The 22680-nt window shown below is 38.9% G+C and overlaps 1 protein-coding gene across 1 annotated transcript in view; it reads right to left on the bottom strand.

Moving 5' to 3' along the window:
* Positions 1–612: 612 nt before the first annotated feature.
* Tbx15 (T-box transcription factor 15) overlaps positions 613–22680 on the bottom strand; it is a 132727-nt gene continuing 110659 nt past the window's right edge. The window contains exons 7-8 of the mRNA XM_004667510.3: positions 15580–15677; positions 613–1517 (exon numbers count right to left, since the gene is read on the bottom strand). Coding sequence (XP_004667567.1) covers positions 733–1517; positions 15580–15677 — 883 coding nt within the window. The 3' untranslated portion in view covers positions 613–732. The remainder of the gene's footprint in view (positions 1518–15579; positions 15678–22680) is intronic.

The raw sequence follows: 22680 nt of genomic DNA, 5'->3' as shown, positions 1-22680 counted from the left end.
CCACTGGGGCATCAACAATAGCACACAAAGTTTAAAATAAGTCATCTTCAGGAATCCAAGTCTAGTTGTACTACTAGTGTCTTTTCATTCCATCAATAAAGAGGGTTTCCAGGACACACAGTTCATTCCAGAGTCATGGTAAGTGGACGGATGGACAGAGAAAGGCTGGTGGCTACAGCTGGCCCAATCCATCTAGTGTTTTGACAAATTCTTCGCCAAATTCTTGGTGAAAGCGCTAATTCTGAGACACCCTCCACAGAGTTCACCCAGGTTGGAGTCAGTGTGCAAGATGCCTGTGTATATATGAGTTTGTGTATGATTGAATGTGTGTATGAATATATGCATGTAAGTATGTATAGATAGGTGTGTGTGTGTGTGTGTGTGTGTGTGATTTTCCATAGCTGCTACATGCTAGCATCTCCTTTAACATTATTATAAATGATAATTCAGTCTCTTCAAAGGTAACTCTATCATACACAGTACTTTATCAAACTAAGATTTAAGAAGGCAGGATAATGGCCACTGAGTTATTGATGACTCACTGCAAACATCCTTCAGTGGCATAAAGGTATCACTCATTCTGGGTTTTCTTCCTCCAGAAAAAAAAAAAAAAAAAAAAAAAAAAAAAGCACAGTTCTCATTTTCCTAAGGCATTGATTCCAAAGAGAAGGATCCACCCACGGAGATTCTGGGGTTGTGACTACCATTATCTCCGCAGAGTTGTATTGCTCTTTAAACCATGTGCACAGACATCTGGGAGGAGGAGCCTGGGACTGCCCCATACTGCCTGCCATCACAAGTGTTGGTGGCCTGCTGATTGTTGGGCGAAGGACTGATCATGTGCATGCTGTGCTCCATCCCTGTTGGCAGGTACTGCCTCTCTCCAAAGGCCCCATTGGAAGGAGAAGAACAGAGTAAAGTGCTTTGAGATGTGCTCAGTTTTTCTGGGCTTGCTGCTAGCCTGGGGGAGGTGGGGAAGTTGTATCCATACAGGTTGTAGGGATTGTGAAGGGAGAAGGTGTTGTAGGAGCTCTGCTGCATGTGGCTGCCACCAAACATGTGTGGTGATGAGGAGCTGGAGGCTGCATTGCCTGCCTGCATGACATACTGAAACTGAGAAGTGGGGAAAGACCCCAATTGGCCACCATAGGCTTCCATCTTGCTGTTGCTAGGCAACGAGGGAGGAGTTGGTATTCCTGAGATCAGGGATGGAGTCCTCTGAGGCATGAAGGTTTCAGGGGGTTGAGTGGCTGAAGTGGTGCCACTCTGAAGCCTGTTGTAGCCACTGTCACTCAGCCCTGGATAGCTCTGCAAAGCAGCCATGTTGCTTCGGGCACATGGTGGATAATCAGAGAGGTTTAGGTTGCACAGCTGGCTTTCTCGACAGCCCACGTTGAAAGTGTTGGGGGCCAGGTGAAAAGTGGGAGGAGAGCAGGATGGAGATAAAAGATGAGAAGAAGCCGAAGGGGATGGCGTCCCGGTGCTGGAGGTGCTCGGGGAAGTGCCTGTGCTGCCCCCTGGAAAATAAACATGATTCCATTGCTTAAAGATGAGCCTCTCTGGTTCAAATGCAAGCCATACAGAAGCCACACCAGCCAATGTTTAAGAGTTTTACAGAACCATTGCTTTCTTTTGGCTCAGGACAGATAGTGCTACATGATTCAATCAGACATTACAAAACAAAACAAAGGGAAACCACTAAAGTCTCTGCTTTCTTCCTGTAATAGCTTTAATATCTCTAATTTAAAAAAAAAACTTTCCAATGTTCATTTTTCCTGCTTTCACATCAAGTTCACTTTTTTAAGACCTCCAATGATGAACAGTAAAATTCATGAGCTCAGCTCTTTCCATTCTCAGTGGAAATGCATGAAATATGTCTTTAACCAGATGCAGGTTGTTTCTTGTTTTTCCTTCTTTCAGTCCAAAATATAGAATACCAAAGCATAACACTAATCTTAGGAGAAATAAGCAGGGTATCAAGTCAGGACTGAGGCCTAAGAAGTCATCAAGATCTATCAGAAGATAAAGATGTTGTCAGGAGCATAATTATAAGATTTAGAATAAAGCAAGACTAATTTGAAACAAAATCACATGATATGGAGGACTTACCTCTTTTCTAGAAGCCTGCCTATTCTCTGAGACTGGGACAAAGTTTGAAATTGCAATGCTTGAGTCTAGATATATGTGAGGCTAAAACGGGCATAAAATGACCTGATGTTAGAACAGTGTACTCATAGCTCTGCCACCTTGTCACCTTGCTCACCCTGCAGAGGTGCCAATTCCTTCAACCAGAGATGAGGCATTGAGGTCAGTGATTCTCAGGGTGCCACTTATGAAATGTTGATGTTCTAGTATTCAACCTCGGACCAACTAACAGAGAGATTCTGGGAGTAGGAGCTTCACACCAGTGTCATTTCAAAGATTCTCAAACAACTCTAATGTGCAGCAGGGTTGAGAATAATGATATGGCATGAGTTTTATTCCACAGTAGCCAGTTCTGAAAGAACATCAGATTTTTCACTCTACCCAGAGTTTCAATTCTGTCCACCTGGGGAAGATCCTGAGATTACATTTCTTATAAACTCTCAGATCCAGGGTCTACTCTTCAGCTTAGATGACATCCAGATTCTTTCCATTTCCACATGACCTTGAGTCTGTATTGGAAAGAGTTGACCTTAGGCCATGTGGATGTTAAAGCTGGATGGATGGTAGTTATACCAACAGACTAAGGGCCATTTCAAGATAAGCTTTTTCCTTTTTCAATTTATTTTTATTTGTATTATTTATTTGAGAGCGACAGAGAGAGAAAGAGGCAGATAGATAGAGAGAGAATGGGCGTGCCAGGGCCTCTAGCCACTGCAAATGAACTTCAGATGCATGCACCACCTTGTGCATCTGGCTTACGTGGGTCCTGGGGAATCAAGCCTCGAACCGAGGTCCTTAGGCTTCACAGGCAAGTGCTTAACCACTAAGCCATCTCTCCAGCCCAAGCCAAACACTTTCAAAGGAAGAAGGCCAAGAGGAACTTTTACCAAGCCTCTTCTCTCAGGGCTAGGAAGCAGAATTCTAGGGTTCACTTTCTGTTGCCCCCAATGGAAGTTAAAGATATCCTTTGGGCTGTTGAGCCTTTCATTTAATTCCAAAATATTCAGATGTTTTCTCTTCCTGGAAATCACCCCTGATGGATTCCCTCCCTTGTATCATTATGATACTTCCCATAATATCTTATAGCTATGGTCCTACAAGGGTCATGTTACCATTGAGATTATCCACAGCTCTTAGTGAAGCTAAACCTAAGCACCATGTCAGAGTAACAAAGGATATTCATGTGGAAAAGAGGAATGAGGATTTTAGCAATGAGGATAGTTTGATGAAAGCTGGGAGGGTCCAAACATATTGGGATGCAATCATAGTATTCTAGGAAAGGAAGAAAGGGTCCCAGGCATAAATTATGAAGCAGATGCTGCAAAGAGAAACTCAAAGTTAAAGTTTAGCAGAGGAAACAAAACGCTTCAGCCTGTATTCACAGGCATGTTGAAAGAGTTGGTTATAAAAGTAAAAATTTAATTTTTGTTAATATTTTTCAGTTAAATTTTTTAAAAATTGGTATGTATGCGCATGTCCATGTGTGTGAGTGTGGAGGTCAGAGGTCAATGGTGAGTGTGGATCCTTGTCTTCCACCTTATGTAAGGGCCTCTTATTGTTTATTGCTACAGAACCCACCAGGTCTGTGGGCCTCTTCTGTCTCCACCTCCTGTCTCCTTGAGGCATACTGGGATTACATATCCCCTTGCTACCACATCTAGTTTATGTGGATTCTGGGGAGATCCATACTGAGGTACTCACACTTGTGCAGCAAGTGCTTCAGCCACTGCACCTCTGACCAAGTTCCATAGTCAAATGTTTATAGTCCAACTAATATTATCTTTTTCATGATCAAAATAATTTCCCCAGTGAACTTTCAGGTATAATTGAATTTAAAGTCAATGCAGTCATGTCAAGAAATTCTTCTTCCTCTTTCCATAACCTAAATTTCTTTATTTTATATTTATTTATTTATTTGACAGAGAAAGAGAGAGAAAGAGAGAAAATGGGCGTGCCAGGGCCTCCAGCCACTACAAATGAACTCCAGACACGTGCGCCCCCTTGTGCATCTGGCTAACATGGGTTCTGAGGAATCCAACCTGGGTCTTTTGGCTTTGCAGGCAAATGCCTTAACCACTAAGCCATCCTTCCAGCCCCAATAACCTAAATTTCTATATAAGAAGTAAGATGATTTTTATTTGAAAAGCCAAGATAAAACCAAAATGGCAAATACTACCAGTAGCTGGCCATTGTGGGAACAGCCCCTCTCTAGCTCTCAACCAAAAGTGATGCAAGCTACCTCTTTATTCTCTTTAGTTGTGAAATGGAGGGCTTTGAATTAATTGTCCTCAGTTTCTGTCATTTTCAGTCCAACTCTGTCTGAGGATTAAAGTAAACCATGAATGGTCAACTCCAAGTACTTTCCAAAGAATCATTAATATAATGAGGGAGTTCTGGAAGGTGAAGTTTCTAGAAGAAAGAGGACTATTTTCTGCTTCTTGTTGAACAACTGAATAGCCCAATATGTCCTATAGGAAGCTAGGAGATTCATTTTCTCCTCTTTGAGGCATACTATCCATTTTCTTTCTTTTACTTTCTAAATTCTATGAAGTTTACTGTAGCAAGTGCTGTGGCACAAGTGGAGAAACCTGACTTCAGCTGAAAAGAGGTTTGTGTTTTATGATATATATATATATATATATATATATCATAATATCATTATCATATATATATATTCCTCTCTTTGAAAGCTAGATATGCTCTCTGTGTTCTGGTGTTTATGTGGTCCCTAAGGAGACCACCTGCTCAGCCACAGTGTCCTGACTATTATTAAGCTCCATCAGGCACTTTCCTCAGCCCCACAGCCAGAAGAGCAAGCTGGAACAGATGACTTTCTACAACTTTGAATGATTTCTCAGATGGCCCAAGATAGAATGAATGGTACTGATTTAAGTCATCAAGTGGTTTCACTACAAAAAAAAAAATAGGAATGGAATTATTAACAAGTTTAAGGGATTTCTGCTGTGCAGATGAGAGGCACATGTTAAAAAGTTTGTAGTCAGCTTACTTTAGCTTTTAAATGACATTAACTTGAAATGAGACTTGGTGGTCTGCTGCGCTTCAGGGAGTGTGAGCTTCCTCATGAACTAGTATTTGAAATAGGGTAGAAAGCTTGCCTAAAAGAAGGTCACATCACTTCCATCCACTTTGAAGAGGTACCATTATATACTTAAAATGCTCAGTACAGACAGATAATAGCTACTTTTCAAAGTTCACATAGAGAAAAGACTAGTATTCATTTTGAAGAAAAGCAAACTGAGATACTGATAAGTATTTATTTTCTTATGACCTAACAACTCATCAAATGTTCAACAAGATTGGGAATGCCAACCAAAGGCTAAATTGGCTTAATCAGGCAGCCCACCCTCCCTGTGGATTTCAACACTTGTCTGAAGAGAGACCTCAGCCCAGAAAAGTTAGAGCAGAATGGGAGGGTAAGCCCATTGACAAAGGATGGGCCAGGGCTGCCTCTTGAAGTACAGCTTGCTTCCTCTTCCAGCATAGCATTTTCTTCTTCTCATCCTCATTTCCTCAGTACCTGTGAGGTGATCAGTGGTCTAAGAATTTTGACATAAATTTATTTAGTGGACAAGAATGGACTATTGAGCCAAAACTAATTCCACCCCTACTACTTTGCTGACTATGAAACCTTACCAAGTCATCTCTCCAAGCTTCAGATTTCAGAATATATGTCTATGTCTATGTCTATGTCTATGTCTATGTCTATGTCTATGTCTATGTCTATGTATGTATGTATGTATGTATGTATGTGTATATATATATATATATATATATATATATATATATATATATATATTCAGAGAGAGAGAGAGCGTGCAAATGTCTACCTTCTAGGATATTTTGAGAACTGAAATAATAAAATAAAAAATGCTCACAATTTGGCATATAGGCATTCAACATTATGTTTTTTGAGACAAAGAATAACAAAGAAAAAGGGAATCCTGAGATATAGGGCTTTCTGTGGAGATGGCTCTCCACAGAGTGTTTGCAGAAAGCTATGTGTCTTGGTCTCAGTGCTCACTGATGAGCATGATATCCAAGATGCTTTTACCCTTTTGTTATAAAGGAGCCTCCATCCTGTGAATGATGGGAGCACTGGAACAAATGCCAGCTATAAACCCACCTGAGCCAGGTTCCCAGTGTCTATACAGTATCTATCTCTCTTCTTCAATTCTGCCTGAGAATGACAGTGGAGATGCCCAAGGGCTCTAACTCCCCTCAAATCAACCAAATCAGAGCTGCAGAACACAAATATATAGTTTGGGACTTTCCCACTGACTTCAGAGACGTAAACCCACCTTTAAGAAGTGATTAAAATATAATGTTACAATTAGCTTCATATGCTCAGGTGTTCTGGGACCAATGTCTACCCCTAGCTCCCTCCATCCTATCTTACTCTAAAGTGCATAGGCACACATTAAAATTCATATCCAGGGCTGGAGAGATGGCTTAGCGGTTAAGCGCTTGCCTGTGAAGCCTAAGGACCCCGGTTCGAGGCTCGGTTCCCCAGGACCCACGTTAGCCAGATGCACAAGGGGGCACACACGTCTGGAGTTCATTTGCAGTGGCTGGAGGCCCTAGTGTGCCCATTCTCTCTCTTTCTCTATCGGCCTCATTCTCTCTCTCTGTCCCTCTCAAATAAATAAGGAAAACAGAAAAAAAAGAAGTCTCAAAGCTTTAAAAAAAAAATCATATCCAACATTAACTTGCTCCCAATATTCAAGGCCAAAACAACCAAAAAGAATACATGTTTAACAGTGGTCCCATATGAGGGCAATAACCTAAAATACACTTGTGTACCATGAAGACAAGTTAAATGTGAGCGTGACAATCCTGAATACTAAATCTGCTGAGTTTTGCATCTTTAAATTGATCATTTCCAGATTACAATGTGGAGGTTTTCATATGCATTTTCATTTTCCGTTTATTTGGTTGTTTCCCCCACACACACCACCAAAAATATTGAAAAATATTGAAAAAAACCCCATCTGAGCTAGTAAATAATAAATTTTCATGTAATTACTTGATTCTACAATCTAGCCTTCTCTTATATAAGTTGATGGAGTCTGTCCCTGAGGAGTGCTAATTCACAGTGTATTCCAAAGCTTACCTGTTTGAGGTAAGAGATAAGATATCAGCACCCCATGGACGGATCCTAGGGAATAAATCCAAAGGCCGTAAAGTGTAATAAGCACAGCAACTAAAGAATTAGCCTCAGATGAGATGAGAACATTTCTCATAATATTAACATTATAGTACTAATGGGAATTGTATATTTCAATCTTAGAATTACTCCTAGTGCATCGTTTTTCCATAAAAGTTAAAGATATGCATAGATCCAAATATTTTCCCCTCAGATAGTCCCTTGTAAGCCTCTTCTTTTTACATTGTCTGAATCTCTCTGATTTTTATATAGTACTATTTTATCACATTCCTTAGGTGGACCTTCCCTTATTTCTTCATTTTCATGACTTATTTATTTTCTCTGATACTTATTGATGTCCTTCCTTGCCTCCCTGCTTATTATTGTGAATTGATCTGCCTCTCTCCTGGAAACAGTCTCTGTCCCATTCTCACTCCTTCACCTCTACATCCAGGAAAAAAAAGACATTTGACCCTGGCCTGGATAAGCAGACCATCATACTTCCATGGCTTTAGCATGACCCCATGAGAATCAATAAGCCTTAATGAGATTTCGCTGGAAATCTCAGAATAGGGGCACATGACCTTTGCACTTAGAGGTAAACCTAAAAATATCTAGGGCCAGAAATACTTGCTGGGCTATCATATGCAAAGCTCGAGAACAAAGTTACCATGGAGGAAAGCAAAGACTAAAGAAAGGTGTCAAGACTTGGCCTGGGTGCACATGCTTGGGCTCCTGTATAGAGCTTTGTCTAAAAGCAGGAACTTGAATCCTTTCAGTTCTGTAAGCCAATTGGCTTTTATTTTCCTTGCCACTGAGGTTTTACCCTACTTAAAACACTAAGTGTTCCCCAACTCTAAAGATTTTTCCACTGTTAGGATTAAGCTTGTGGGATAGAAAGACAAAATTAACAGTGGAAGTTTTATTTTTTTGTCAGGTGGAAGCTGTGAGTGATGTCTTTCTCTGCTGGGATAAGCACTTGACAAGTAAGTAGTAAAAGGTGTCAGCTATTTTGATGCCTTGTCTATATATACCTGGTTCTGCTAAACAAAATATGATCAGATGCCTATTTTATTTTTAAAAACATAACAATTTTTCAAAAATATAACAATATCTTAAACAGTGAATTAAGGGTATCTGCTACTCTGCCCTCATTCTGTTCAATAATCACAAATTAAACTTGTAAAAATGCTGGAGCTTTTTAAAAGAGGACTCTTCATATGACTACTCATAGCAAATAAGTAATATAATGTGAAGAAGGAAAAAATAGTTGCTGATTTTAAAAAGATTTTTAAAAGTTTATAGGAAATATGCACATAAGTACATTAACTGAAAAATGTAGATAAGAAAGTGATGCTGAAAACCAATATGTTATCAACATGTCATATTTTCCTATGATATGAAGATAAGAAGGGAGTATTAAAGACATCAGGTTGGCTATTTTATGATGGGCTTATTAACAAAGATAGATAAGTCACAGAGAAGTATTCAACAAGAGAAATAAACAATGGTATGATCTTGTGAAAGTAATATTAGGAAGCCTGTAATTAAGTTTATGGATTTCCTTAATGACTTCATGTCTTTGTTCCTCTTGAATTTATTTCCTTCAAACAAGATGAATCATTTTAATTTGTTATTCTTTATTTTTATCAGCTTAACTTCAGGTTTTGAAACATGTATATACTGTGTAATGTTTAAAGAAGTATAAACATATCTATTTCCTTAAATATCATTCCTTTAGTCTATAAACATTCAAGTCCTTTCTTTTAGTGTTTATCGTTATCTGTAGGTCCTTGACTGTGCATTAGGACACCTGGACTCTTACTTTTTTCTGACCATATCAATCAATCTCTTGCCATTATTTTCTCCTAATTATATTTCTTATTATTAATTATTTTTGCTGAAATTTTATTTATTTGCAAGCAAAGAGATAGATAGAAAAGAGACAGACAGATTGGGTGTGCCAGGGTCTCCAGCTCATGCAAATGAACTTCAGATACATGCTCCACTTTGTGCATCTGGCTTTACATGGGTACTGAGGAATCAAACTTGGATCATTAGGCTTTGCAGACAAGTTCCCTAACCACTGAGAAATCTTGCCAGCCCTTAATTCTGTTTTAATCAATCTCTTTTTCCTTCAAATTTCCACATAAAGTTAGTGAAATCTTGCCAATAGTTCATTCATGGACCTATGGATTTTATCACAAGGAAAAATTGGTAAGAAGGTCAATGAAATAATGAAACAAATGAAAGCACACCCTAGGAAGGATTTAGTCTACTGCAGATGACAAAGCAAATTTCCCAAGGAAGTGCTGTTTCTGAGCTGGAATTTCAAAGATATAAAACACCTGGCAGTATGAAGGCAGATGAGTGAGTGGCAAGGGTACCAACATGTGACAGGAAAGAGCAGAGGTATAGGCTACAGCTAGAAGGATGATGAAGTATCAAGGATAATAAGAAGAACCAATACTTGCTAAGCCCTAGATGCTTTTATTATAAGCACTTCATCATATTTAAGCTATTATCTAATTCTAACTGTCACTGTCTTTTTTATAGGTCTACTCATCTATACTAAGGAAGTAAAAGCAAAGTGTAGCCATTGGAGGGTTTTAACAAATTAGGGTGGTCAGTTTGTATGAATATATGTGTCTTGAAAACATGACTTTGACCACTGCATGAAAAATTGACTCAAGGAGTTTGTGATGGAGAAGGGAAAACACCCACAAAGATGAGTGAATAATGAGATCCTTCCATAAGGAGAAAGTCCAAGGTCAATTTGTACACACTGAGCTTTAGGAACTTGAGGAAAGGTAAAAACTATATTATCAACTTCAGACTGAGTTTCCCTTATCTGAAATTCTTAGGGTCAGAAGTCTTTTGGATTTGGGTGAGGTTTTTAAAATTTTTAAATATTTTCATATATATAGTGAGATGTCTTTGGAACAGAATACAAGCCTATCTATACATGAAATTCATTTTTAGTTTATATATGGCTTTCACATATAACCTAGGTAATTGTATATGATATTTTAAATATTTTAAAAGACATAAAGTTCTATTGGAATCATATTTTCCACTTGTGATATGTTTATACTCACAAGTTTTAAATTTTGAGATTTGAGGTTACTGTTGTTTAGTGGACTGATTTGAGATGTTTTCTACTTCTCATTAGGAACTCCTCAGTCTTATAGTGAAAGTCAGGCAGTGAAATCAAAATTCTTCTATGACAAGAGAGCAGTGCTTTAATAAAATTCTATGTGATTATTAAGTTGAAAAATTATTGGCCTGCTGTTATTCATCCACTCAGAGACAAAGGATATTTGTGTGAACTGGCTGCCTCTGAATCACTACAATGGGTTCACTGTTGAAAGACCATGTCCATTGGATTAGTTTATCAATATTTTACTCCTATACCTGTTTAATACTGATACTTCTCACTAGTTAGTTTTTACCTAATACCAATCAAAGTAAAGAAAATTCAGTAGCCACCAAAGATCCCTATAATAATAATTCTTGACTAAACACCAAAACATACAATGAATGCTATTAAAATCTAAAGTTATATCTGCTAGCACTTGAGTAGATGGAGAAACTTCTGAAATGCCAGGTCTGCATGTTTCCACAGAGGGAGAAATGAACCATTCTAGCATGACCAGATTTAGTCTTTCCAGAACTCCCATTCATAAAAACTCAGCTTTTAACATATGATGTATGTTTGAGGAAAGTGAGGCACAGCTTTTATTTCAAAATGTCAATCAAAACAACAGGATCACATTTTAATTGGCTATAACACATCTGGGTTCCTATTTTTCTCTCAATGTCTACATTGCCTTCGTCACCTCCCTCTAGTGATGGTTTTGATTGTCAAACTGATTAGACTGAGAAACACCTAAGAGGTATGCCTGTGAGGTGATTTCCAAAGACAACTGGATCCAGATCAAATCAGTGGTTTAATCTATCTATGTATTCAAATTTTGAATAGACTATGTAGTAGAACTACAAATACGTGGCCTAGCTGGAGCAAGTGGGTCATTCCTTTGAAGGATAATGTTGCCCTGACACTTCTTGACTCTTCATTTGCTTCCTTGCTGCCATGAGGTGAACAGCTCTCCTCTACCACAACCTTCCAACATGATGCATGGCTTTTCCATGGGCCAGCAACATGCAGGAGGCCAACTTGACTGAAACCTCTAAAACCATGAATTAAAGTAAAATGTTTTCCCCTCAAGTTGTTTAGGCCAGTATTTGTCAAGTGATAGAAAACTAACATGCCAAGAATAATTTACTTGGCTAGTTTATTTCTTGCCTGCTACTAGTAACACTCAAGTAGAAGCTATTCCTGAGAGAAATTTCTATCTCCAGATTTTTAAACCATAAATAATATTGTTGATTCTCAATAAAGATACCTGAAAATAAAACCATACTATTTTCTTCATGTGAAAAATAGAATATATACCTATTATTGAATATATACCTATTATTGAACAATAAATCTTAAGCAGGAAAAGCCTAATAAGTCCCTTGTGGTAAAGCAGAGCTCTGGCCTGAATGAGGAAAGATATGTAGTGTGGTAAAAGGAAATAGTCTTGTCAAGCAGATATGTGCATTAGTGTTTTCAATTATGTTTTGCTACCACTTACCACAGTATATGTTATAAGACTCTTGTATGCCTCTGGGATGTTGTTTCTTTCAATCCCATACATTTTTCTCCATATGAATACTCTATTCAATGTTTTTTAAAAAAGATTTTGAATTTTTGCAAAACTATGGTTAATCCACCCATTTTCCTTAAAAATTTATCATTTAATGAGTCAAGACAGAAATTAAAATAATAGCAAGGGAAAGAAAAATAAACTATCTATAACCTCCAAGTACAAGGGTTGGTCCAGACCCCACTGGTTAGAGGCTACTATTTGACATGAAGATATTCATGTGCTTGAACCAGGGAGGATTTTATGGACACCTGGTTGAGTTAGACATTTTTGGTATTTTCTTGGGTTTGTTTCAAACACTGTCCACAAAACCATTATTGAAAGAAAATCACTTCAAAACCAGTGAAGATTTCAATAGCAACTGTTTTTTATGTTCCAAGATTCAGAGTAAGTCAGCATAAATGGCTCTATCTCTTTTCTTCATGTTTTGAGCACTTCTCAGTTACTGGAAACACTAGATAATGGATGAAGGAATAAGTACTGTGCTATTACTTCCTTTGTTAATGTAAAAAAAAGCCATATATTCAATAATTAGAACTTGGATCAAGTTCAGTATAGAATCTAAATATGTATTCCAATAAAAGTATGTAATAGAAAGTTTATCAACTAGTTAATAGATTTAATTCAGTAAATTTGCCTTTCCTCTAGCCACATCCTACTACTACATATGTCTAATAATTCTAGCTCATTACCCAGACTAAAAAGGAAGTAGCTATAATAATCCTGGTATCATGCTTTGAAAGTTCCATTTCTCTGAAATTAATTGCTTTCAAAGTGTCAATAACAAACCTATGTCTTGATAAATTTTCAGTACATATCATGATACCTAAGCTGCCAACACAAGTGCTTTTATGCTTGTGCCCACTCAGGCTGTTCCAATGCAGGTGTCCATATCCATCAACATACATACACGATTTCTATGCTCCAAAATGGAAGCTAATAATGACCCTGCCTATCTAAGCCACAAACTATAAACAATCTCACACTTACCAGGTACCATCTAGGTTCCATGTCCTGTGGTAGACCTTAGGGACACAGCAGTGAACATGACTGTCTGCATAAATGCCTGCCCTCATAAACTGGTAACCTTCTGAAGCCTCTGATATAAACGCCTGCTTAGCTAGATCTTGGAGAGTCAATGGATAAAGCAAAGCAAAGCATATGTACAACAGATCTACCTCAGAAAGAGATGGATGGCTTAGCAGTTAAGGCACTTGCCTGCAAAGCCAAAGGACCACAGTTCAATTCCCCAGGACCACATATGGCAAATGGTCAAGATGATGCACATCTGGAGTTTGTTTTCAGTTGTTGGTGGCCCTGGCATGCCTATTCTCTCTCTCTCTCTCTCTCTCTCTCTCTCTCTCTCTCTCTCTCTCTCTCCCTCCCTCTCTCTCTCTCATAAATTTTTTAAAGTTTTTAAGAAATAAATAGAATCAAGAATGTCTGAATAACACATTTTCATCTATAAAGCATATTTATATTAATAACCTCACAAAAATTTGCTCGTTATTTGATGAGAAAGCAACAGGCACTGAAAGTGGAAGAAAACTACCAAGGTTACATATCGAGTGAGTGACAACCAAAGGTGAAGGACTAGACTAGCCCGACTCACGTAAAGCCTGTGTCTCTGAGGGTCACAAGGGCCTCAGAGCAGTACTAATAGTGAATAAGTACTAACCTTCTTGTAATCACAACTTTGGGGGGTAAAAATATTTCCTCTGAAAGGTTTCAATTTCTCTCACACATATAAAAATGAGATGGAAATTGTGCATAACCTACTTCACTACAGCCCTATGAAGTTACTGTCTTATGTTTCAAATCATTATCAGAAAGGATCTAGTTTCTGACAGGGGAGATGTCTGAGTACTTGCTTGCAAAGCGTGGTGGCCTAGGTTCAAATCCCCAATATCCACGGAAAGCCAGTTGAACAGAAGGGTGCAGGCATCTGGAGTTCATTTGCAGTGACAAGGGGCCCTGGGATGCTCTTCTTACTTTTTCATTCCCCTCCCTCCCTTCCTTCCCCTCTCTTCTTGCAAATAAGTAACCACATTTTTTAAAAAAGACAGGCTCTAGTTTCCTTGTTCCAATCCCTGATTCATCTTCATGGTAGGTTTCCATATACAACGATGTAGGGGATAAAGCTAGTAAGACAGGGTCTCATTAAGTTGCACATGGTGGCCTTAACTTGATCTGCAACCCAGACTGGTCTTTTTTTTTTTTATTTTTAGTTTTTATTTTTTATTTATTTATTTGAGAGCGACAGACACAGAGAGAAAGACAGATAGAGGGAGAGAGAGAGAATGGGCGCGCCAGGGCTTCCAGCCTCTGCAAACGAACTCCAGATGCGTGCGCCCCCTTGTGCATCAGGCTAACATGGGACCTGGGGAACCGAACCTCGAACCGGGGTCCTTAGGCTTCACAGGCAAGCGCTTAACCGCTAAGCCATCTCTCCAGCCCCCAGACTGGTCTTTATATGTATGATCTTCTTGTCTCAGCCTCCCAAGTAGCTAGGATTACAAGTCAAAATCATACATCCCAGCTTGAATCTATGTTTTAACTCTATTCATCTTAAAACTCAAGACATTTCAGCAATGGTGGCTACAAACCCAATTCAGCATGTAAAGTGGTAGCTGTTCTTCTTTTTTTATGTTTTTTTTGGAGGGGTTTATTTTGTTTATTTGAGAGAGATGGAAAGGGGGGGAGAGAATAGCCACAGGGGTATCTTCAGCCACTGCAAATGAACTCCAGATGCATGTGCTACCTTGTGTATCTGGCTTACTTGGATCAAGTACTTGTAGATATGACTAGTCTGAGATTGGGATTTGAAATCACCCCATAAGCCTTCTGTATACATAGCCAAGGTTTTCCAACCTAAGCTACAAGAGAAAGAAATTTAGAATTAGGCTAAAAATCACAAAACAGTGGAATAAAAGCCACATAGCCCACCAGTGTGGAAGGGCCATTATTTTGGACAAGCACAAAGATCTAGACCATATGTTCTGAAGGGAATGTGGCATCCTCCCTCTTCTCGAGTAAGATATGAGGCAATGCATTTCCATTAACTAGAGCTAAGATTTTTGTCATCTACAAAACTAGACTAAGAAAACTGAGGAGGTTGCTATGAGGTATAAATGAAGATATTGTGATGATCTTCTCAAATGAAAAGGCCTATGAGAACATTCATTAGTCATTACAATAACTTCATCACCACCATCATAATCATAGACCATAGTATAACTATGGTTCTAGAGATAGAGCTCAGTGATAAGGTGCTTGCCTCCTGTGCATAAAGCTCTAGGTTTTACTCCCAGTAACACAATGAAAAGAAAAAAGGAATATAAAGCCAATGCTTTCAGAAAGAATTTTAAATGGAAGTAAAATCTGCCTCTAGATCCAGCTTGTTTGCATAGCTGGTGGGGCTTTGGTTATTTATGAAGCTACAAGTTCTGTTTATTCCTGGGAAATTGACGTAGCCCATTCTTTGGCCTGGAGGCACATATGCCATACTCAGGTAAGTTTCCCTCCTTTTGCAGCTTATTACTAACTAGATGCCTTTACCTTGCTGCTTTTGCATGGTAGTGAAATCCTCAAAGGTGAGCGTGCGCACAGGTGGTCTCCAGAAGGCATAAGTCTCCATGATAGCTTCAAGTCCAGTTCTAAAGAGAGAAAAGCCAGAAAAATGAACCTGTAAGTAATCCCAAGAAATTTACTATTGTGTAAAGATCCAGAAGTGGTTTTTTGATGAGTGGCACTTTTCAGGCACTGAGAGAAACATGACAAAGGTAAGTTAATTTGGCAATCCGCTTTTGAGGAGGAAAAACAAAGGAACCTAACTCAGATTATTTATAAGAAAATCCTTAACTATGATGAAGTTTCATTCTGAATCTTCTTCTGAAGAGGTGTCATGTATATGGCATGTTAAAGGTCAAGACTAATAATGCCATAAGTACAAATGAACAGAAAACCACTGCCTGCTTCTTGTGCCATCATCACCTCATCCCTGCCAACATCTGATCCCAGAGTCCACTCCATTCGTAGAGTTTGTAAAGGATTAATGAAGTTGTCAAGTTGACATGGCTTCAAAGACTTTAATATCTTATTTTTATTTATTTATTTGAGAGATAAGGAGAAAGAGACAGAGAAGAAACATGGGCATGCCAGGGCCACAAGCTGCTGCAAATGAACTCCAGAAGCATGCTTACATGGGTTCTGAGGAATTGAATTTGGGTCCTTTGGCTTTGCAGGCAAGCACCCTAACTGTTAAACCATCTTTCCAACTCCAAAGACTTTTTTAGGAGACATGAGAGAAGCAAGAGAAATAGGAAGAGAATAAGCAATCAGACTCAAGTTTCTATTACAACAAGAGATACCTCCCTGAAGGCAAAGAGGGCTTGATTCCAGAAGTTATACCATAGGAAACAGACCAGTAAATGTCTCCAAATATTTATCTTACTCTTATAACAAAATAATAAATCTGGGAGCTGGAGAAACGGCTTAGCGATTAAAGCACATGCCTGAGAAGCCTAAGGACCCCAGTTCGATTCTCCAGGTCCCACGTTAGCCAGATGCACAGGGGGTACATGTATCTGGAGTTCATTTGCAATGGCTAGAGTCCCTGGTGCACCCATTCTCACTCTTTCTCTCCCTCCCTCTGTCTCTAATTAATAAACAAAACTAAAAAAAAAAATCTTAAAAAATAAAAAAATAATTAATCTGGCCTTTTAGAACCACAAACTTTCAGACTTCAGGAAATATCTAAAACATTTTATCTGTACAGTCTTCTTTGCCTTTGTAAAGGTACTGATATAATTATTTAAGTAACTTCCATAATATTATTGCTGACATTCCATATTCCATATTCTCAAACAGATTCTCTCAGCAGATGTTGGATGGGCTTTGTTATTTAAAAATATAGCTTCTGACTATTGATTTTACTTTGAAACTGTTTCACTCCTATCTATCTATGTAAAGAAAAGAGGAGAGTGAAGAAGAGTAACAGCAAATGGCCCAAGTCCTTCCACTGCAAGGTCAGTGAAAAGCAACAGTGTTTACCTATTGATACATGTACCTTCTTCCTAAGTAATACAGTTGCAAAGCTCTCTTTCATCTTATGTGCCAAGAATAAAGTCAGAGATTATATTTTAAGTAAGAACAAGCAGCAACTTTGCTATAGGATTTGCTACTGGATTTCATGAGGTTCTTCTCAGATGAACTGTTGACATGCTGATTGTCTTTTGTGTTGGAAATTTTCTTCTCTGAATAGGTCTTAGTTGCACAGTTAACTATCTAAGTCTTCCCTGGAGTACCAGAGATTTTGAATACAGTAATGCTGGCAACCAGACTCTGTATTGTAAGAAAAGGGTCACAGAAGAGTATTGCACAGTGTTTATTAGCTGTTAATCTGTGAGAAGTAGGAATAGAAAATATCTCTACATAGTCACTCCAAATCAATGGTGAATACATTTCATGAAACTATGGATAAAAAGAGTTCTGGCAATTAGGGAATTCAGGGTAATAATGGGATTGGCAGATAAAGCTATGTTGAGCCTTGATGGATAGAAATAGGCCCAGCTTAGATCTCACTGCTTTGTTTTGGAATGCTGGCACCCCACCAGAACATCCTTGGATTCCCTTTTGTAGTGCAGAAGGCCTACTGCAGATGGCAGGGTTTTATTGTTCCACCTTCCTTTCCATCCTGCCAGGGAAAATGTGCCCACATAAAGTGAGCACAAGGACGAAGAACCAGCCCTGCATGTGCCCTAACAAAGTGAAAGAAGATTGTGAAGTTGCAATAACACACTGGTACACTATCATTTCTATAATTATTGAACAAAAGGAAAATAAATTTTGATTTCCTTTTCATAATAGACAAAAGTGTGGCAGGCAAGGTATGACTGATTTTATTTAAGCAACCAAATTTATACTATAAAATACTGACTGTGTGTGGTGGTTTGATTCATGTGACCCCATGAACTTAGGTGTTCGGAATGCTAGGTTCCCAGCTGACAGAGATTTGGGAATTAAAGCCTCCTGGAGGGAGTGTATTGTTTTGGATGGGCTTATGGGTGCTATAGCCAGCTCCCCCTTGCTAGTTTTGTCACACTTTCCTGTTGCTATGGTCTACCTTATGTTGGCCAGGGAGTGATGTCTACCCTCTGTGCTTGTTATTTTCCTTGCCAACATAGAGCTTCCCCCTTGAGTCTATAAGCCAAAATACACCTCTATTTTGTCACAAGCTGCTCTTGGTTGGGTGATTTCTACCAGCAATGCAAACCTAATTGCAACACCACATATCATATAATTTATTCTGAAATCCAACTAAAAAGAAGAGTAGCAGAATCATAAATGTAAATTTTGGGAAGGATCTTGAGGAGCATCTATTCTATCTTTACAACATCATCTTTGATGGTAATTCTCCCACACTTGGTATATTTTCTTAAAAATATTCAGGTTTTTGGAGAATTCCGGTTAAGATGGCAGCGTAGGTACCACGCCAAAGCAGCCTAGGGAGGAAAAAAGACCAAAAAAACTCAGAAAAATACACACTTTTACTAAAAAGTGAGGTGTATAGGAAATTGAAGTGGCAACGGAGAAGTAGAAGAGATCCAGACCATCCAGAGTCCACACAGGCCAGCAAAAGCGGCACCCAGCAGCTCCGCCAACCGCAGCAGTGACACCACAACAGAAAGCGGCCAGACTTGGCTCCAGCCGCAGGAAAAGCCAGGTGCGGGAGCTTCCCCTCACACCGGTGCTCTCCGCAACTCAGGAAACGTGAAGGGAGAGCGGCAGTGAGCAATGGAGGAGAAGAACACGAGGTAGAAGCACACGTGGAACAGCGAGAGATCCAGAGCAGCTGTGGCTCCCTCCCCTCCCCCACTGCCTGAGCCCAGCTCTGGCGAACAGAGCAGCAGTCCCGGGACCCGGCCATGCCAATTTGAGCCAACAGTGGGACCCAAGTGGGAGCAGAGCTCAGCAGCAACATCAGTGGCTCCAGCACCGGTAACAGTGGCCCCAGCAGTAGCAGCTCAAGTCGCGGCAGCAGCGGCAGACCCAGCAGCAGCAGACGCATGAGCGGCAGCAGCGGCAGATCCTGCAGCAGCAGCTTCAGTGGCAGCAGCGGCAGTGGACACAGCAGCAGCAACGTCAGCAGCAGTGGTGGCTCTAGCAGTGGCAGCTACAGCAGCAGCAGCTACAGACCCAGCAGCGACAGCTTTAGCAGCAGCAGTTCCAGCAACAGGGGTGCTGATTTGCAGGGACACACTTGCCAGGCTCAGTTTGCCCCACAGGAAAAGCCAGTGCCCAGCTCCAGAAATCAGAACAGCAGCCCGACGACCCAGGCAGCAACTTGACTGAGACCAAAATCATCCAAGGTAACTGGGATTGCACCAGGGAAGGGTCTCACTTGGTCGCAAGCTGACTTGGATCCCTCAACAGACCAGAAATCTTAACCTCTTTGTTAATAGAGGATCTGATCATTATAATAACTACTCTTGCATACATACTTGGGGCTGTTTTTGATTGAATGTGTACAGTGTTTAGTTAAATTTTAGAATCTACCTGTATTTTATTCCACTCAGCCTGCTTAAATACTCCCATAGCAGGGTACTCAACCCCTAGGAGCACCTTTGTAGATACTCTGAGAATCTTAAGAGCCACACCTAACACCGCAAGCTCCTACCCTAAAATATATAACATCAAATCAATTGATACAGCTAAGAATACCCAGCTAGCTAGAAAATCCAAGCATTAACTTAATCCAAGATGCAAAAATATATACATTATAACACGAGAAACACTAAAGCAAGACGATATAAATCCACCTAAAAGTATTAATGCATCAGAAATGTCCTCCAGTGAGAACTAGTTAGAGGAAATGCCTGAGAAAGAGTTCAAAAGAATGATTATAAATATGTTCAAAGAGGTCAAAGAACAAATCAAAAGAATCAAAAAAGAAATCAAAGAGGAAATCAAAGAAGACACAGGACACCAATTTAATGAAATAAAGAAGGGAATACAGGACACAAATAAGGAAATAGAAATAATAAAGAAAAACCAGTCAGAATTACTAGCAATGAAGAACACAGTTAATAAAATAAAAAACGCTGTAGAAAATCTCACCAGTAGGATGGATGAGGGAGAGGACAGAATATCTAAGCTAGAAGACCAGGTGGCAGATCTAATACAGTCCAACAAACAGAAAGACAAACTTATAGAAAAGTATGAGTGGGAATTTCAAGATATTTGGGACACTATGAAAAGATCCAATATAAGAATTCAGGGCATAGTAGAAGGAGAAGAATTCCACTCCAAAGGCATAGTAGGCATCTTCAACAAAATCATAGAAGAAAATTTCCCCCAAATTGGGAAAGAGATGCCAATGCAGATACAGGAAGCCTTTAGAACCTCAGCCAGACAAAACCCGGAAAGAACCTCTCCTCACCATATTATAATCAAACTTCCAAACGCACACACCAAAGAAAAAAGATGGAAAAGTTAGAGAGAAAAATCAAGTTAGCCACAAAAGCAAGCCCATCAGGATTACAGCAGATTATTCAACACAAACTTTTAAAGCCAGAAGGGCTTGGAGTGATATATGCCAAGTTCTGAAAGATAACAACTGTCAACCAATGTTACTTTATCCTGCAAATTTATCCATTCAAATAGACAGAGAAATAAGGACATTCCATGACAAAAGCAGGTTAAAGGAGTATTTGAAGACAAAACCAGCTCTACAGAAAATACTTGATAGAATCCTCCATGCTGAAGAAAAGGAAAAGCACACATATAAGGAACCTAGAAAAAACAAGCAATACTCAAATACTAGTTAACACAAGAGAGCACAGGTAGAACTGGAACCACAAAAAAAAAAAATGGCAAACATAAATACACACCTATCAATAATGTCTCTTAATATCAACAGCCTCAATGCCCCAATGAAAAGACATAGGTTTGCAGACTGGGTTAAAAAGCAGGATCCTACAATTTGTTGTCTCCAAGAAACTCACCTTTCTACAAAAGATAGACATTATCTTAGGGTGAAAGGTTGGAAGACGGTGTTTCAAGCAAATGGGCCTAGAAAAGAAGCAGGGGTTGCTATTCTAATATCAGACAGGGTAGACTTTAGCCCAATGTTAGTCAAGAAAGATAAGGAAGGTCACTTTATATTGATTAAGGGCATACTCCAACAGGAGGACATTACAATCCTAAACATATATGCACCTAACATGGGGTCCCCAAATTCATCAAACAAACACTATTAGAACTAAGGTCACAGATAACACCAAACACAGTGGTGGTGGGTGACTTTAACACCCCACTCTCATCAATTGACAAGTCATCCCGGGAAAAAATAAACAGAGAGGTATCTGGATTAAATGAGGTCATAGAAGGAATGGACCTAACAGATATATACAGAACATTTCATCCAAAGGCTGCAGAATATACATTCTTTACAGCAGCACATGGAACAGTCTCTAAAATAGACCATATATTAGGACACAAAGCAAATCTTAACAAATTCAGGAAAATTGAAATAATTCCTTGCATTCTATCTGACCACAATGGAATTAAACTACAAATCAGTAGCAAGAAAGGCTACAGAGCATACACAAAATCATGGAAACTAAACAATACACTACTAAATGATGAATGGGTCAATGAAGAAATCAAGAAGGAAATCAAAAAAATTGTTGAGTCAAATGATAATGAGAACACAACATACCAAAATCTCTGTGACACAATGAAGGCAGTTCTAAGAGGTAAATTTATAGCCTTAATTGCCTATATAAAGAAATTAGAAGGTTGCAAGTAAATGACCTAATGCTTCACCTTAAAGCCTTGGAAAAGGAAGAACAAGGCAAACCAAAAATCAGTAGACGGGAAGAAATAATAAAGATTAGGGCAGAAATTAATGAAATAGAAACAAAACAAAAAAAAAATCCAAAGAATTAATGAAACAAAGAGTTGGTTCTTTGAAAGGATAAACAAGATTGATAAACCCTTAGCAATTCTGACCAAAAGAAAGAAAGAAGAGACACAAATTAATAAAACCAGAGATGAACAAGGTAACATCACAACAGATTCCAGAGAAATTCAAAAAATCATAGGGACATACTATAAAAGCATATACTCCACAAAGTATGAAAATCTGAAAGAAATGGATGATTTCCTTGATCTATATGACCTACCTAAATTAAATCAAAATGAGATTAATCACTTAAAGAGACCTATAACAAACATGGAGATCTGAACAGTTATCAATAATCTCCCACCTAAAAAAAGCCCAGGCCCAGATGGATTCACTGCTGAATTTTACCAGACCTTTAAGGAAGAGCCAACACCATTGTTTCTTAAACTTTTCCAGGAAACAGAACAAGAAGGAATTCTACCAAACTCTTTGTATGAGGCCAGCATCACCCTGATACCAAAACCAGGCAAAGATAGAACAAAAAAGAAAATTACAGACCAATCTCCCTCATGAACATAGATCCAAAAATTCTCAACAAAATATTGGCAAACAGAATACAAGAGTATATCAAAAAGATCATTCACCCTGACCAAGTAGGCTTTATCCCAGAGATACAGGGATGGTTCAATATATGCAAATCTATAAATGTAATACATTACATAAACGGGTTGAAAGACAAAAATCACATGATC

This window comes from Jaculus jaculus, chromosome 19, assembly GCF_020740685.1.
Source record: "Jaculus jaculus isolate mJacJac1 chromosome 19, mJacJac1.mat.Y.cur, whole genome shotgun sequence".
In the NCBI taxonomy this organism is placed as follows: Eukaryota; Metazoa; Chordata; class Mammalia; order Rodentia; family Dipodidae; genus Jaculus; species Jaculus jaculus.
Note: the sequence above shows the minus strand (reverse complement) of the source record. Positions and strands in the feature narration are given on the sequence as shown.